The sequence below is a fragment of the Dreissena polymorpha genome, chromosome 4 (genome assembly GCF_020536995.1).
Source record: "Dreissena polymorpha isolate Duluth1 chromosome 4, UMN_Dpol_1.0, whole genome shotgun sequence".
Taxonomy (NCBI): Eukaryota; Metazoa; Mollusca; class Bivalvia; order Myida; family Dreissenidae; genus Dreissena; species Dreissena polymorpha.
In genome coordinates this window covers 65,399,372-65,416,491 of record NC_068358.1, presented here as the reverse complement: position 1 = coordinate 65,416,491, position 17,120 = coordinate 65,399,372, and the positions used below count along the sequence as shown (strand labels likewise).

General features: G+C 36.5%; 1 protein-coding gene across 1 annotated transcript in view; it reads right to left on the bottom strand.

Annotated features, from left to right (window-relative positions):
* The window catches only part of LOC127878479 (uncharacterized), a 349,860-nt gene that overhangs the window by 121,148 nt on the left and 211,592 nt on the right, over nt 1–17,120 (bottom strand). Inside the window, exons 22-24 of the mRNA XM_052425005.1 lie at nt 12,651–12,821; nt 9,033–9,112; nt 6,733–6,872 (exon numbers count right to left, since the gene is read on the bottom strand). Coding sequence (XP_052280965.1) covers nt 6,733–6,872; nt 9,033–9,112; nt 12,651–12,821 — 391 coding nt within the window. The remainder of the gene's footprint in view (nt 1–6,732; nt 6,873–9,032; nt 9,113–12,650; nt 12,822–17,120) is intronic.

Below are 17,120 nucleotides of genomic sequence, written 5' to 3'. Positions count from 1 at the left end.
ATCGGTCAATTTGTTGACGACTTATTGATCCGCAAACTATTTTCACACTTATTGTGTCAGTTACCTTGACCTTTGACCAAGGCACCCCAATTTTAATAGGGGTCATCTACTTCAAAGGTTAATGCACATGTGAAGTATCAAGCCAATTGACATGACGCCTTATCTATGATCGCTCCGCCCACTTTATCACGTGGCTCAGCGGGTAGTAAACCTAGACAAGCTAACACCAAAATGGCTTCATTGCCTATATACTGCATGTAGATTAACGCGATATTCCGGATTATTTTTATTGACTTTTTGACACCATATGACACTTGTATAAGGGGTTTGTGTCATTTAGTTATTCTGCGAATGCAAAAAATATACGTTTATAGAGAACATCAGCTAATTATAACGGGTTTTTCGGTACATGAATAACGCTCTCAAACGCTTGCGCACTGACCGAAATCGAACCTGTTATTACGTGTGATGTTGGTATTAGCAATAAATTAACATTTCTTAAACAGCATTTACCCATGTTATTGACGAAACATTTCCACTCGTGTATTTGACACGAAATAGCGCTTTAAACTGGGATTTTGGTGAAGTTTTACACGCTTTTTGACACTGAGTGTACCAAAATCCCACATGTTATTACGTATAAAAGTGATATTAATAATATTAAACATTGCTTATGGGACATTTATCAATCACTATAATTGAAAGTGCAAGACAGCACAATAAGTTTGGTCATTGTCATATATAAAGTAGCGCTGTATGGAGGGGAATTCAGTAAAGCTACCTGTATCAGACGCTGGCGCAGTTACCGATTTCTCCCATTTTGGCATTTATTGGTTATATCAGTTATAATAAATCTTATTATGTGGCATTTATCGATTCGATTCTATTAAAATAGAAACATATAATTGTTTTCACTTGTTTCTGACACACACAAAACTCGATTTATAACGGGGATTTCGTTCAGTTACGCAAAGTTGGTACCAATCTTCTCTATTATTCTACAAGCACACGTGATATAACTCATACTTAATAATGCATAGTTATTTCTTACATAACATTTCCAGTTTTTTAAATAAATAAATGCTCCATAAGGGTGATCTCGGTAATTCTACACGTTGAAGCTTCCACTTGCTCTTGTCAAGACCGCATTTCCGCGTTTGAAATGGTATATATTTTATTAATCTAACTTGTGGATACCGAATGTCAGAGTTACATAAAACCTATTCACACCGTTTTTGCCTTATTTCATTTCCGCTTTTTTTTCCGAACAAATCAAACGAAACTCGTTGAAAAAAATGAGAACTAGGCATTCGATCTCAAAGGTGGATTAAAAGCGTTCATTGGTGACATCACATGTCTGCACATGTGTAGATACCGTTATTAATATAATATATCACGTGTCACCTTCTAATAACATGTATAATGGCAATAAAGTGCATTACTATCAGAGTAATAAAACACAGCACAAATTGGGCTTCATGCTGGGTTTTATTTCTCTTTAAGTAATGCAGATGAACCTCGCTTCTGTATATTAATGATCTAGTAACTGATAAAACTATTTTTTTTAAACGTGAAATATTATGTGATAATCAGATCGATAACATAAACTATTTAAATCCGATAAAAATATATTATAATTGTCTTTGACAGTGTTGACGTTCAGTTGTTCGTGGTGACGACCGCATGCATTTATACATCTCTTACACTTCTCAAGATCTCTTTTCAGCTTTGGAAACGATATAAATTAAATGTCACCAACTATTCTTTCAGGATATCAATTGTCCGAGTTACATAGTCCCCATCGACACCGTTTAACCATTTTTAATATACTTTTTTTAAAGAGGAAAACAAAAGAAACTCGCTAAAGTAAAAGTGAACTTATACATAGCTTGTCTAGAAAATGGCGGACAGTTCGTTGCTAACTAACGCGCCTGATTAATTGATCGCTGATTGGTAGATCAGTTCTTAGATAAGAACTTGATTGACAGGCGGCGTCATGTCAATTGGTCAATTTGCTGACTAATTATTTATTGCAAACAGTTTTCAAACTAATTGTGACAGTGAACTTGACCCTTCACCTAGTGACCCCAATTTCAATAGGGGTTTTCTACTGTCCAAGGCCTATGCCTATGTAAAGTATCAAGCCAATCGGTCAATTTGTTGACAAGTTATTGATCGAAAACAATTTTCACATAATTGTAACACTGACCTAGTGAATCAAATTTCAATAGGGGTCATCTACTTTCCAAGGCCAATTCACATGTGCAGCATCAAGCCAATTGGTAAAGTTGTCGACGAGTTTTTAATGGTATGTCTTATTCCTATGCTTCATTAGTTGCTATTAAAACACTTGATGATGGTCGTGTTAGATACCTATGCTTCATTGGTGGCCATTATACATGTGTATAACTTGGACTACAGTCCTGTTGTTAAATACCTATGCTTCATTGGTGGCCATTATACAACTCGGACTAGTCCTGTTGTGTAATACCTACACTTGTAAAACAAGAAACCATCAGAGACGGGTGATGCTCCCCAAAGGTTTTTTTTGACACAATTTTGCACTATATATTCAGATAAAAGGAAACGTCTAGCAGTTGGGGGGACAAGAATTGCACTATATGTACAGTTAATGGAAAATTTCAAAGGGCTATTATTCTGTGAAAAATCATCCGACCAGAACCGGCTGATAATATGCACATCTCCTCTTAGTAGTGAAGCTTCCCATAAAGTTTAATTGGATTCCGGTCATTTATTGCTGAGAAATAGCCCGGACAAAAAATGTGCACGGACGGACGGACGGACACACGCACGGACGGACGAAGCAGCGACTATATGCTCCTCCCCAAAAAAAATTGAGGGAGCATGATAACATAAAAGGGTATTATATGCTATTACAAAATTATTTTTAAAATGTATTACCGTGGTGTTACCTTTATTCCAAATGGCATATTTTTAATTCCAAGTCACTATGTGCAATGTATGTTTACATACAACTTTCTTACGATTCTTAAGATTATTTTATCGCAAAGTTTTTCTTATTCATTCAACTTTAAAAATCATTATGAAAGCATTTAATCCTAATGCATTCTATTCCATCAACAGGATATCATCCAAGCAAACTACTCTGTTAGTTTACAAAGCTGCTACTGTATGAACTGTGCAAGTCTGCAGACAAATCCCTTCCTTTACTACATAGGTAAACTATGGCATTCTTACCAACTAGAAGTATACACAGATACTAACAATAATTCAAAGAACATTTAGATGGGAAAGTAAGCTTTGAGCAAATGAAGTCCATACAGATTTATGCTCAACATCAAAAGTGTTTATGGGCCATGTTCATGAAAAATGCCAAAAACAAACAATCAGCATTCCCAGAACTCCACCTACATTCTTCATTGCCTTTCAATATGTGAGCACAATATTCATGAAATGACACTTCACCTTTACAAGATCCAGCTAAATAAGGCACAATATCATGGTGTATAACCATATTGGTCCCCCTCTTGGATGAGGTACCGGTCATTCTATGATAGAAACATGCTTCTGTGTGGACGGTCATCCACAAAACAACAATTTGTTGTTAAAATGGGACACGGGTCATTTAAAGTAAGTATTGTACGGAACATTACATGCATTCTGATTTGTAGTTATATGTTTATTTTCTTTGCTCCGTTAGTGATAACTTATATATAATATACTTATTTTCAACGCTAGATGTGGCCTGGTAGCATAGATTAAACAAGATACAAAAATGCATGTTTTTATTTTGTGTGTGGCAATACCACCCATGTGAATTTTCCGCGACAACATCCGAACATTGAAGAGCAAACGCAAGAATGGCTTCGGGCAGCTTTTGAGAACAATGTCATGCTTCCAACACTTCCCAAAGCCAATGTCACGTTCACTCATAAATGAAAATGTTGAATTTATGGAGAAAAAAAATTGAAGCTGTTTTCAGCATGAATTAATTGCCTGCAATATCTAATGTATACCATCACATTGAAGTAGTGCGCCAAATTTTGTAGGAATCATCTCAAGAGTGCTGGCCCCTTAATTGCATGAATCTGAGTAATTATCTCTGTATGATGCTTTTGTATGGAATTTCATGAAATTTAAAATTAATGTGTATTATTTTACTTGGGTGGTTTTTATTCAAGGTTTGCTAGGATGACTCACATTTCAGAGCTATAGGCCTTTTATTGATAGAACTTAAAGTTGTGAAGTCATGTTCTTATGACAATTGTAGAGTTTTTTTTGGTCTCAGAAATGTGTCCGTACAATGTTGGGCAAAGAATAACTTGGTCCTTTGCATACAATTAATCCTGTTCTTGTGATCCCTATATACCTTACCAGATATCAAAAGAAAATTCATCCCCCCCCCTTCCAGAATGCAGCCACGGCACATGGGCTTATTTAAATTTTTCACTAGATCTGTTTTCAGAATATCATTTCAAAGAAATTTAGATATGCATATAACATATTGCTAGCAAATCCAATTCTCACCATGCCAGGGATGTTCAGGGTTATGCAATGCTTAGAAGTTTGTAAGTTTGAACTTGTTGTTTTCTGTTGTACACTGATATCACTTCAAATGGTGCATTTTTCATTCCATGAAGTTATTTACCCAAAGATTTTTCCCTAAACACTAACAGATCTCTGATGTACCATTTTATTACCATGAGGCTGAATGCACATTATCTCATATTGAATAAACAATGCCCAATTACACTTTAACTCTGGCAGAAAATGGGAAGCGAAATACATGTTCTAAACAAGAGATGTGTTTGTCAGAAACACAATTTCAATATATCATTTGGCAGGTTTAGATATTATCTCCCTTTTAAAGATTATTACTTCCCTTGGATTGTATTTTTTTTACTTTTGACCTTGAAGGATGACCTTGACCTTTAACCACTCAAAATCTGCAGCTTCATGAGATACACATGCATGCCAAATATCAAGTTGCTATCTTCAATATTGCAAAAGATTCAATAAGTAATGACCAAACTTTAACGAAGGGTAAAGTTTTAGGAAAGAAAAATACAATTTTATTTGACCTTTGACCTTGAAGGATGACCTTGACCTTGACTTTTCACCACTCAAAATGTGCAAATGTCAGGGTTATAGATTTCACAGCAACAAGGTGTTGGTCTGTATATAGGACAGCTTTTATAATTAAGTGGCTCTCTGGCAGGTTGATGATGAGATCTAATGTGTATTAAGACTGTTGGTGGAGTGGTGATATTTGCTGGAGAGAATTCTTCTGTCTGTTTCTGTTGAATATGTCAGCCTTTCCAGTCTGATTAGGCACCCAGTAAAATAAGATTGTGAAGATTTCTTTTCTTATAGAAAGAAGAATTGAAACACTTTAATAAAGGTTCAATTAAACCTTTAAAAGAAGTTCTGTAATAAAGCTCCGCCAAAAATATCCAAAATGATGTAAAACAAGAGATGGGTTTGTCAGAAACACAATGCCCCCTATTGCGCCGCTTTGAAGCCATATATTTGACCTTTGACTTTGAAGGATGACCTTGACCTTTCACCACTCAAAATGTGCAGCTCCATGTGATACACATGCATGCCAAATATCAAGTTGCTATCTCCAATATTGCAAAAGTTATGACCAAGGTTAGTTTTGGGACACACACATACAATGAATGAATGAATGAATGACTGACTGACAGACAGACAGACAGGCCAAAAACAATATACCCCTGATCATTCGATCCAGGGGCATACAAAGTTAAGTAAAAATGGATGCTATTAAAAGGCGGTGGTATTAAAATATGGTGTGTTGTGTGTCATTCAGCTATCCGAATATACCCACTACCAAGTTTTAATTTAATGAACTTAAAAGAAGTTATTTTAAAGAAAGAAATGGTTATAACTTTTCTATTAAAAGGCGTGTGACCTTGACCATAGGGACAGGGGTCTTGCATGATAATGATAAACAATTGCATCGAGGCATTTGAAAATCCCTTGATGTATGGTAGAATCCTAACAAAATAAGGCATATATAATCAAAATGTGTAACTTTAATTTTGACCTCAGTTTGTGACCTTGACCCTAGAGGCATGAGTCTTTCCTGTGACGCACAGAAATATAAGGTAGAGATATAGTAGAAAGCTATTAAAGAATCCCTCGACTCAAAGCGAAATAATGGCTAAATTATTAATAATTCATCAAATTTGTGATCTTTGACCTCTATGTGGGACCTTGACCTTGACTCTAGGATTCTTGCCATTGCATGTGACTCAGCCCTAGATGATTGAGAACAACTGTGGCAAGTTTCATGGGTGTGATTGTATGTACTGGAGAAACAGCTAAAGAAAGAACACAAACCCATATAAAAAGTGTATTTTCAAGAAAAAAAGGCCATAAATCCCGTATTGAACGATTGTTTGCAACACAATTTGACATGAATCATCCTTTTATTTATATATACACTCATACCAAGTTTCAATGAAATCTACCAAATAAGTTTTAAAAAGTGGCTCCAGACACAAAAGCCTGCTTATTTTTAAGTACAAGAGGGCCATAATTCTGTTATTTTTTAAAGTGAATTGCGAAGGCATTTGACATGCATCATCCTCTATTTCATATTTACACTCATACAAAGATTCAATTAAATCAGCCCAAGCAGTTTTTAAAGATAAGTGTTTTTATCGTGTTATATTTTTTTATTGTTTACTAAAATACATTCATTTAGCTTGATTGCTGGTTTACCTGGTGCTGTTGGTCCTGGCTGCAGGTGTCTTTGTCTCTCTGCACAATGCTTGAAGTTGAGTTGCAGCTACCATCAGTACAGTCAACAGACTCCTCGTCAGCCACAACACTATCACCCACATAGATTGGTGATGGCTGCTCTAAAACAGTGAACGTAGCATTTAATTTTGAGAGTGATGACATTTGGTTATTAACTGTTTGCATTTTTTTCATCTGTCCAGAACAACTGATTGTGTAGGTATGTGCCAAATCAGTCCTAGCTTCCAAACTGTTCAAGTGGCTTTGCCCACTTACACTTGTATTGTCATACAGTTCTGTGTATGTCTTTTTAAAGTCAAAAGCAGGAAAAACAGTGTAAGTAGCCTTTGGATTGTTAAAATCAATGTGACTCCTGTCACTACTGCTTTGATGCCACCTACTACAACCAGGTGAGCAAGCCCATCCGACTGTGTATGTAGCATCTGCTGCATGGAGTGCTTTCTTTTTTGGCTGACTTGTAGTTACATGGCCTACATCCCCCATGCTAATGTCAATATCTGTATTACTAAACAGCCTAAAAGTTTTATCAGGTCCATCAGATACTGCAGATTCTTTGGACTGCCTTGTAGATTTAACACATGTTGACCCATTAGAAGTCAATTCTTGAAGTGGACTTAACATCTTTTTGTGTATTTCAGCATTTATTTTTGGAATAAGACTCATGCATGCATTGATGTCAGTAGAAATTCTTGTCTGGACATAATGTTTTTTATTTGGATTGAAACATTTCATGAAAGGGAAAATAGGTTCAATGCTGTTTAAGTTAGTACAATTCCCTTTTGGCACAACATTTCTTGGTACATCTATATCAGCAGCCCATTCTTTACTGTTCAAATCACCATTTGAATCTGACAGATATGACAGTCTTGTACTTCTATTAAGATTGAAATATTGCTTTTCTGATATGTTACAACTATTTTCTTTAATATCTGAATCTCCATATCTAACACTTCTATCAAAAGTAACATTTACAAAATTTTCTGCAGTTCTTTTATCAATGTAACATGTATTTCCACCTTGTGTGGTCTCTGCAATATTATACACAGGACTATCTATGTTGTCATCTGATAGGTCACTCAGTCCTCTATGCCCCAAGCCTGCGGTTGCACCATCCTCACATCCTGAAGAAGATGGCATCTCATCAGAGATATCCAGATTCTCCATACTGACAATAAAACTATCATTAAGGCTTCTCTCCCCACTGCTTCTGCTTTCAGGTCTGCTTTCATTTCCATCACCATACTTGGGCGATGACCAGTTACCAGAATTAAAAAGAATCCTTTTACTGGGAGAAAAAATTCTTGCTCTGAAGTTACTTTCTGACATAAAAGTATTCATTCTACTATTATTTTTATGCAGATTTGTTTGTAAACAATCACTGTTCAAACCTGTATGAACTTCTGTTGAGTTTGATGAATGTGATTCAATCTGTACATCTGTTTCCTTTTTAAACTTCAGCTTCTGATTTTCTTTTAAATAATCAGTTATGCTCTTATTAAAACCAGTGTTTTTAAAATGTTTGCAATCAATAATGTTGTAACCCCGATTATCTAATACATCCGCTGTTTTTATGTCATTGGTGGCTGTATTGGTGGCTGACTGAATATCAGGCTTCGAGTCAGAACCAGGATTATGCATATTGTTATCAGTGATAATGTAAGTTGTATTTTCCCTTGCTCCAAGAGAATCTACCACTGCTGCAGAACAAGATGAGAAAGAAGTGTTACACACAAATGTTAAATTACACATATGAAAGGTTGACACTTCAGGAACCACAATGGATGATACAGTAAACAGATTTCCAGCAGACATATTAATCACTGATGAATTATCAACACAAAGTGAATTAAAAAACTCAGAGGTAGCAGGTAAATGGGAAAGAGGTTCTGAAGGTTCAATATTGGAGGATGTCATTTTCTCACAGTCAGAGATAAAAGCTGATACTGAAAGTTTAGATGTCAAGTCAGCAACATTACATTCAGCAACAAAGTCAGAAGTGGGAAGGGCTGTAGATATTGGCTTTCTCATCACATAATTTTCTGTAGCACAGATAGATTTCACTAAAATGCTAGCCTCACAGATTTGTGATTCAGAGGTAACAGAATGACAAGCAACTGGAGGTTGGTGAAGATGGAGTTCCAGTTGATTGGAAGTGTAAGGGCCTGGTACAGCTGCACCAGCGCTGTCTACTGACAGGAGATGAAAGGGAGAGTGTTCTTCATGAAAACTGGCACATCTATCACAATGAGAGCAGTTCTTACTGTGCTGGACTAATGCAGATTGGTGAACTACACACACTTCGGGCACTCTTTCAACTGCATGTAATGAGCTCTTTAAATCTCTGAAATAACAAAAATATTGGGATAAAGTCATGCAAATGCGTTCCAATTATATGAGTCTATTAAATACAGCGGTTAATGGCTACAACAGTTCTACCATGAATACCTGTTGAAAAAAGGTTTCAATTTACATCTGTATGATTAAAATTTGAACAAAAATAACTTTTTCCTTTGACAATATATTGCAGTACAGAGCTAAGTTCTGCTGATATAACTTAAACTAGTGGATAATCCTCAATACTTTTTGTGGTAATGACCTGTACTTTTCAGTGAGGGACAAGTATTTCAAAATTGTATTTGGTGTAAAATATTCTTTAAAAGTATGTTTTGTTACAGTTGTCATGAAAAAGAAGACAAGACAACTAGCAGTTCATGTTAATACATCCGCTTCTACTACCATATATCCAATAATCAATGTTAAAAACATTAAAATAGCTCTTGATTATCTCTGAAATTCTCGAAGCTTGCATTTTGAAACAAGGACACTTACGAACAAGGCAAGCCCACTAAACATTTGTACTGATCATGTTGTTCCAAACATAAACATGTAGGACCCCATTTACAACAAAGTTGCACCAATACTCCTGCGATCTCTTGATCTTAAAATTATTAGGGGTCATACTTCATCAAGACCAACTGCATACATCTCTCTGTATATATATATGATCATAAGAATTCTCTAGATTTTTTCTGGAAGCAATATTTAAGTTTCAAGTTATATTGATCTTCCACCTGTTGACCTCTTAATCAAAATGCATCTTTCTATTCTTCAAAGTGAGCAGCATACAAATTTTGATGATGCAAAGTCATATTGTCTCCAGATATTATGCAGAAACAAATTAATTATGCAGGTGCCTGTGACCATGACCTTTGACCTGATGACTTCAAACCTTATAGGCCTCGTCCTTTCCACTCAACAAATCATTATGCCCCTTTACATAATCATAGGTCATAGTGTTCTTAAAATACAGAATGAGAAATTACCTATTACATGTCCTATGACCTAAACATTTGACTTGGTAACCTAACAATCTAAAAGCGTCTTCCCTTTTACCCGTGTAACAACAAGAGTTCCGAGGTCGGAGACATATGCCCCCCAAACAGGGCTTTGAACTAGTGATCCTTATTTCAATAGGGGTCATCTACTGTCCACAAGGCCAATGTACATGTTAAGTATCAAGCCAATTGATCAATTCGTTGACGAGTTATTGATTGGAAACGATTTTCACTCTTATTGCGACAGTGACCTTGACCTTTGACCTGGTGACCCCAATTTCAAAAGGGGTCATCTACTGTCCAAGGCCAATCCACATGTGAAGTTTCAAGCCAATGGGTCAATCCATTGACGAGTTATTGATCGGAAACAAACTGATATACCCACAGACAGACAGACCGACCGACATCCAGAAAAGCAATATACCCTCTCTTCTTCGAAGAGGGGCATAATAAAGCTAATTTTCATAATCACAGTTCAAAGAATTCTCAAGATATTGAATGGAAACTCAATTTCAGTTTTCAACAATATTTCAATCATACCACAGCGGACAGTTTACCAACTTACACTTCTGGGTTAGCTATTACTATTTGCACAAACTTATGCCAGTATATGACAACTTCCTACTTGAATCTGAACAAGAACTGTCACCATAGGATGACTTATGCCCCCTATAAACGCTTGATAAAAGTTATTAGCTTTTTTTGAAACCTAAACGCAGATTTCAAAACCTAAACGCGGACCCTAAGTTCAAGGTCACAGGGGTCAAGATTTGTGTGCGTATGGAAAGGCCTTGTCCATATACACATGCATGCCAAATATGAAATTGCTATCTGAAGCGACATAGAAGTTATAAGCATTTTTCGAAACCTAAACGCAAAGTGTGACGGACAGACGGACGGACAGTCCGATCAATATATGCCCTCCTTCGGGGGCATAAAAAGGGTTATATACAGATGTATAAATGGCTGTATACAGGATTTCATGACCATTGCCCATATTGTTAAAAGTCCAGGCCAGGGGATAGAACAAGTCATCCTCTGATTTGTAGTGCAGCAGGGCATTTATTGTTACAAGCCCATGTGACCTTAACTTTGATCTGTTGACCTCAAATCCAAATCCATATCCATCATACCAATTTGCAAAGTTGTAGGTCAGAGCTTTCTCTAGATATTGCATGGTAACAATTGGTCTACAAACCGACCTACCGACCATGGGACAAGCGTTAAAAAATATACCCTTGCTTCCTTTAAATCCCGAGCCAGATAAGGATGTAGGCTTCCTACAAACAAAATATAAGTTCACTCCATAAAAACATTCAATTCATTTCCAATAAGGCCTGCATGTAAGCTACCAATGCACAAACATTGAAGCACTACAGATCAATCAAAGTTCAAGTTATTGAAAGGAAACAGTTTTTCCATTTTTAGTAACACTGACCTTCACCGGAATGGTGCCAAATGGAATCGGAAGCTAAGTATGCATGTAAGCCACCTACATATAAAATTTCAGAGCAATTCCTCTATCCAAACTCAAGTTATTGAGCAAAAACCATTTTCCTATCTTTAAGTAACGGTGACCTTGATCATGACAAGGAGATCCCCAAATATTTTCCTAAGCTATGTACATGCCAGCTTTCTATATCCAAAATGTCAAGATTGCAAACTAAAGTTATTGACCAGAACCACCTGTTTGATGCCGCCCATCCACCATCACCTGATCTAATAAACCATTATTTTAAAATCCGTGATTGGATAAACAATCTAGACAGACAGACACACAAACATACCAGCAAACAAATCACCTCCAGATGCACTGTATATTATATAAAATGCCACATATGAGGCAGGGGAGGAGGGGGGTTAAAACAATCAAAGCATTTCATACAATCACCATCATACTATCATCATACAAACATCACAAGTGAAGTATAATCACAGAACACAAACTATAATCCAAGTGTTCTTCTTGATCTGTCTTGAAAATTGTAAACAAAGTTCCCTAATATTCAATCAATAGTGCTAATTGCAGCTGTAGAAACTTGAGAATAATTATTTCAAAAATAGAGATGTGATTGTATTATTTAATTCCAAATAGTTTGAAAATTATTTAATAAATAGAATGCTTATCCATTTTTGTTATTATTGGTCTAATTCAGGGGCCAAAATAAACCCCATTTCCAATCTCAAAAAAGAACATTTTTCCGAAATGAATACCTTATATTACAATTTAAGGCCCCAACACCCATTTTTAATAAATAATTCTAAATTCAGTTCCACTTCCTCTCTGGAATATAAATTGAACCTTACAAAACATAATGTTAAAAACTTGATTTCTAAATTTTATAGTATCTGTTATCCCCCTTTTTTTCCCCTAATTTAAGTAAAAAAGACCTTACTTTTCCTACTACAATGAGACTCAAACAGGTGTGTAAATGTTTACACATTGATTTTCACTATATGATATCTCATTTACATGTTTTATATAATCTGTATGTTATAAGAGAGAAAATGACAGCTTAACAAATATGTAGTACAAGGAAATACCCCTGTATGTCATCAGCTGACCCATCAGCAAAGTCTTTATTATTGTCCCTGTCAAAGCTCTCAATGGTGCTAGAGTGACCAGAGTCACGGGTGGAGCTCCCAGTACAGCTGCCTCTGCTCTCAAGGTCACTAGGTGTGATACTCCAAACATCCACAGAACAGCCAGCATAGCTGGAACAAAGTGCATTACCCATGATTGATCGTGTATATTAAAGGGTGGGAGACCAACTGAAATATCAATCAAAGAGCATGAGCAGGTTTATATTGCTAAAAAAAATAAAACACAAAAAACAACAAAAGAATATTTTTATTATAACATGAACTGTGTTTGTGATTTATGCACCCTACTGTACTTTGAAGCCTCAGCAGATATTTTAGAGAAAATTGTGAAGTCCGAGGACTGTAACTTCGTAAAAAATCAAAGGACCTGAATCAATGGCGAACTTTATCTGTTAGTCATGTAGGCAGGACTCACACATTAAAAATAAGGTCAGTATCTGAAAGTGTTTAAAAACAAGAGGGGATGAAAGGCCCAAAATCGGTCACATGAGATACAAAGGAACTGACCTGTTCTGCGCAGCCCAAGATATTATAAGAACAAAAGTTCCGACCAAGTTTCATGAAAAACTGAACAATAAATGTAACTTTTAGAGCGCTAACAAGGTTTTACAATAGCTTTATTAGGATAACTTTCCCCTACCCCTTGCAGTCATTTTTTTCAACAGACCAGTACTGTTTTCGAACTTAACTGAGATATCATGACAACAAATGTTCTGCCCAAGTTTCATGAAGATTAGACAATAAATGTGACGTTCAGAGTGTTAACAAGTTTTTTGCAATAGCCATATGAGAATATATGCCCCGCCCCTGGCCGCCATGTTTTTCAACCAACAGAAACCATTTTCAAACTTGTCCAAGATAGACGGCCAAGCCCCCCCCCCCCCTGAACTATAAATGTAACTTAAAGAGCGCTAACAAGGTTTTACTATAGCCTTATTAGGATAACTTTCCCCTACCCCTTGCAGTCATGTTTTTCAACAGACCAGAACTGTTTTCGAACTCAATTGAGATATCATGACAACAAATGTTCCGACCAAGTTTCATGAAGATTAGACAATAAATGTGACGTTCAGAGTGTTAACAAGTTTTTTGCAATAGCCATATGAGAAAAAATGCCCCGCCCCTGGCCGCCATGTTTTTCAACCAACAGAAACCATTTTCAAACTTGTCCAAGATAGACGGCCAACCCCCACCCCCCCCCCCCCCCCCTCCTACCCCCCTGTCAATTAACAAACACAGATTCTTCATACCATTACAATTTATCTCTCGGTAAAGGTCAACTTGCATATATCTTCTCAGATTATTGCATATTGCAACAAGAATATCAGTGAAACTGATGGATGCTCCCCTATGATGCGCTTTGTCAATAACCACCTTAAAAAAATATATGATTAGCCTCGGTGACCTTGACCTTGACCCCAGTGACCTCAAGCCTCATCAAAAGGTAGAGGTCCATGCAAGGTATGTACATGCCAAATATGAAAGAGATCGGTAAAGAATTGAAGGTGCTATGAGAAACTGTAACAAAAGTGTGACGGAAAAATCTATTATTAGCCTCGGTGACCTTGACTAATATTAGCCTCGGTGATCTTGACCCCAGTGACCTCAAACCTCATCAAAAGGTAGAGGTCCATGCAAGGCACGTACATGCCAAATATGAAAGAGATCAGTCAAGAATTGAAGGTGCTATGAGAAACTGTAACAAAATTGTGACGGAAAAATCTATTATTAGCCTCGGTGACCTTGACCCCAGTGACCTCAAACCTCATCAAAAGGTAGAGGTCCATGCAAGGTATGTACATGCCAAATATGAAAGAGATCGATAAAGAATTGAAGGTGCTATGAGAAACTGTAATAAAAGTGTGACGGAAAAATCTATTATTAGCCTCGGTGACCTTGACCGCAGTGACCTAAAACCTCATCAAAAGGTAGAGGTCCATGCAAGGTACCTACATGCCAAATATGAAAGAGATCGGTAAAGTATTGAAGGTGCTATGAGAAACTGTAACAAAAGTGTGACGGAAGGAAGGAAGGAAGTAAGGAACTACAAACTGGCAACTATATGTACACCGAAAATATTTCGGGGAGCATAACAATCTGAACACATCAAAACAACAATCTGTTCTAATGCACACACTGTTTCATTTAAAACCAAACAAAGTCTGACTTTTTAGTTCAAATGTTCAAGTATTTTAGTAAAGATTAACTGTGATTGGTAGATTGCAGTAGGCAATATTGAACATGACTGTATACATTCTGACAGAAATTGGGTCGTTTTAGGACACACAATTATTAATGATTTTTTAGCTGTTGTTTTTTTTCAAGATGGAAGCTTAATCTCCATGAGAATAAGTCTGTATAAGGATAAGTCTGACAAATGCATTGAATATATGCAAACTAAACAGAATAGCTATATAAACAAGCAAAATTCTTTAAATATATATCCCACGAAAAATAAATTTTGTTAATTGATGGATGCAGAACAAAAAGAAAAGGTTATTTGAAGGACTGTACCTTTTCTCACTTATTTGTATTAACATCATATAAAAACAACATAGTGAAATAATTTTCATTTAGAAATATTTAAGAAAGTGTAAGGTTGTGCTTCTCATGCTTGGCATTTCTACCCATTGATAAATTATATTAGTAGTAGTTTTATTTTGGCACTGATACACACATCATGGTAAAATAAAAACAAATAGATACATACTAACAAATACTGATGAATGACTAAGTAATACATGGCATAATATAACAAATAAAAGATCAAATAAATAAATAATAACCATGAAATGCTAATGATTACCAGGGATAACACAAAAAAGTGAAAATGATTTCACTTATTTCCATTGTGGTCCCAGATATTGACAGCAAGCCTCAGAAAGTCATGTTACTTGTATCAATGGTAATTACCATGTAAGCACAAAAGTACTAGTTCAGTTAGGAATGCTTAATGAGATCACATTATATATATCACATGTTTACGAGCATCACATTTGATGTTGCATCCCAGATGTGTCAGTCATACTTTAATGCAACTACTTTAAAGACATTACATATTATTTAAAATATACAATGATGTAAGATCAATATGAAGTCAAGTAAAACATGGTCATTTAATAACTAAAATTGGAATAAAACAGGTACACAAGTGCTGTTTGTAAAACATGCATGCCCCCCATATGGGCTCTCCGTTGTAGTGACAGCCATTGTGTGAATATGTTTTTTGTCACTGTGACCTTGACCTTTGACCTAGTGACCTGAAAATCAATAGGGGTCATCTGCCAGCCATGATCAATGTACCTATGAAGTTTCATGACCGTAGCCATTAGCGTTCTTGAGTTATCATCCGGAAACCATTTTACTATTTCAGGTCACCGTGACCTTGACCTTTGATATAGTGACCTGAAAATCAATAGGGGTCAACTGCTAGTGATGATCAATCTACCTATCAAGTTTCATGATCCTAAGCATAAGCGTTCTTAAGTTATCATCCAGAAACTATTTAACTATTTCGGGTCACCGTGACCTTGACCTTTGACCTAGTGACCTGAACATCAATAGGGGTCATCTGCGAGTCATGATCAATGTACCTACAAAGTTTCATGATCCTTGGCATAAGTGTTCTTGAGTTATCATCCGGAAACCATTTTACTATTTCGGGTCACCGTGACCTTGACCTTTGACCTAGTGACCTGAAAATCAATAGGGGTCATCTGCCAGCCATTATCAATCTACCTACAAATTTTTATGATCCTAGGCATAAGCGTTCTTGAGTTATCATCCGGAAACCATTTTACTATTTCGGGTCACTGTGACCTTGACCTTTGACCTAGTGACCTGAAAATCAATAGGGGTCATCTGCGAGTCATGATCAATCTACCTATCAAGTTTCATGATCCTAGGCCTAAGCGTTCTTGAGTTATCATCCGGAAACCATTTTACTATTTCGGGTCACTGTGACCTTGACCTTTGACCTAGTGACCTGAAAATCAATAGGGGTCATCTGCGAGTCATGATCAATCTACCTATTAAGTTTCATGATCCTAGGCTTAAGCGTTCTTGAGTTATCATCCGGAAACCATTTTTCTATTTTGGGTCACCGTGACCTTGACCTTTGACCTAGTGACCTCAAAATCAATAGGGGTCATCTGCGAGTCATGATCAATGTACCTATGAAGTTTCATGATCCTAGGCCCAAGCGTTCTTGAGTTATCATACGGAAACCACCTGGTGGACCGACCGCCCGACAGAGCGACCGACATGTGCAAAGCAATATACCCCCTCTTCTTCAAAGGGGGGCATAATAATTAAAGCCTAGTTAAAATGACTGTGATAAAATCAACTGGCGATTAAGTGGGTTTTGATGGCTTGCTTAAACAAGTGGGAAGATCCGATATCCCTAAGTGA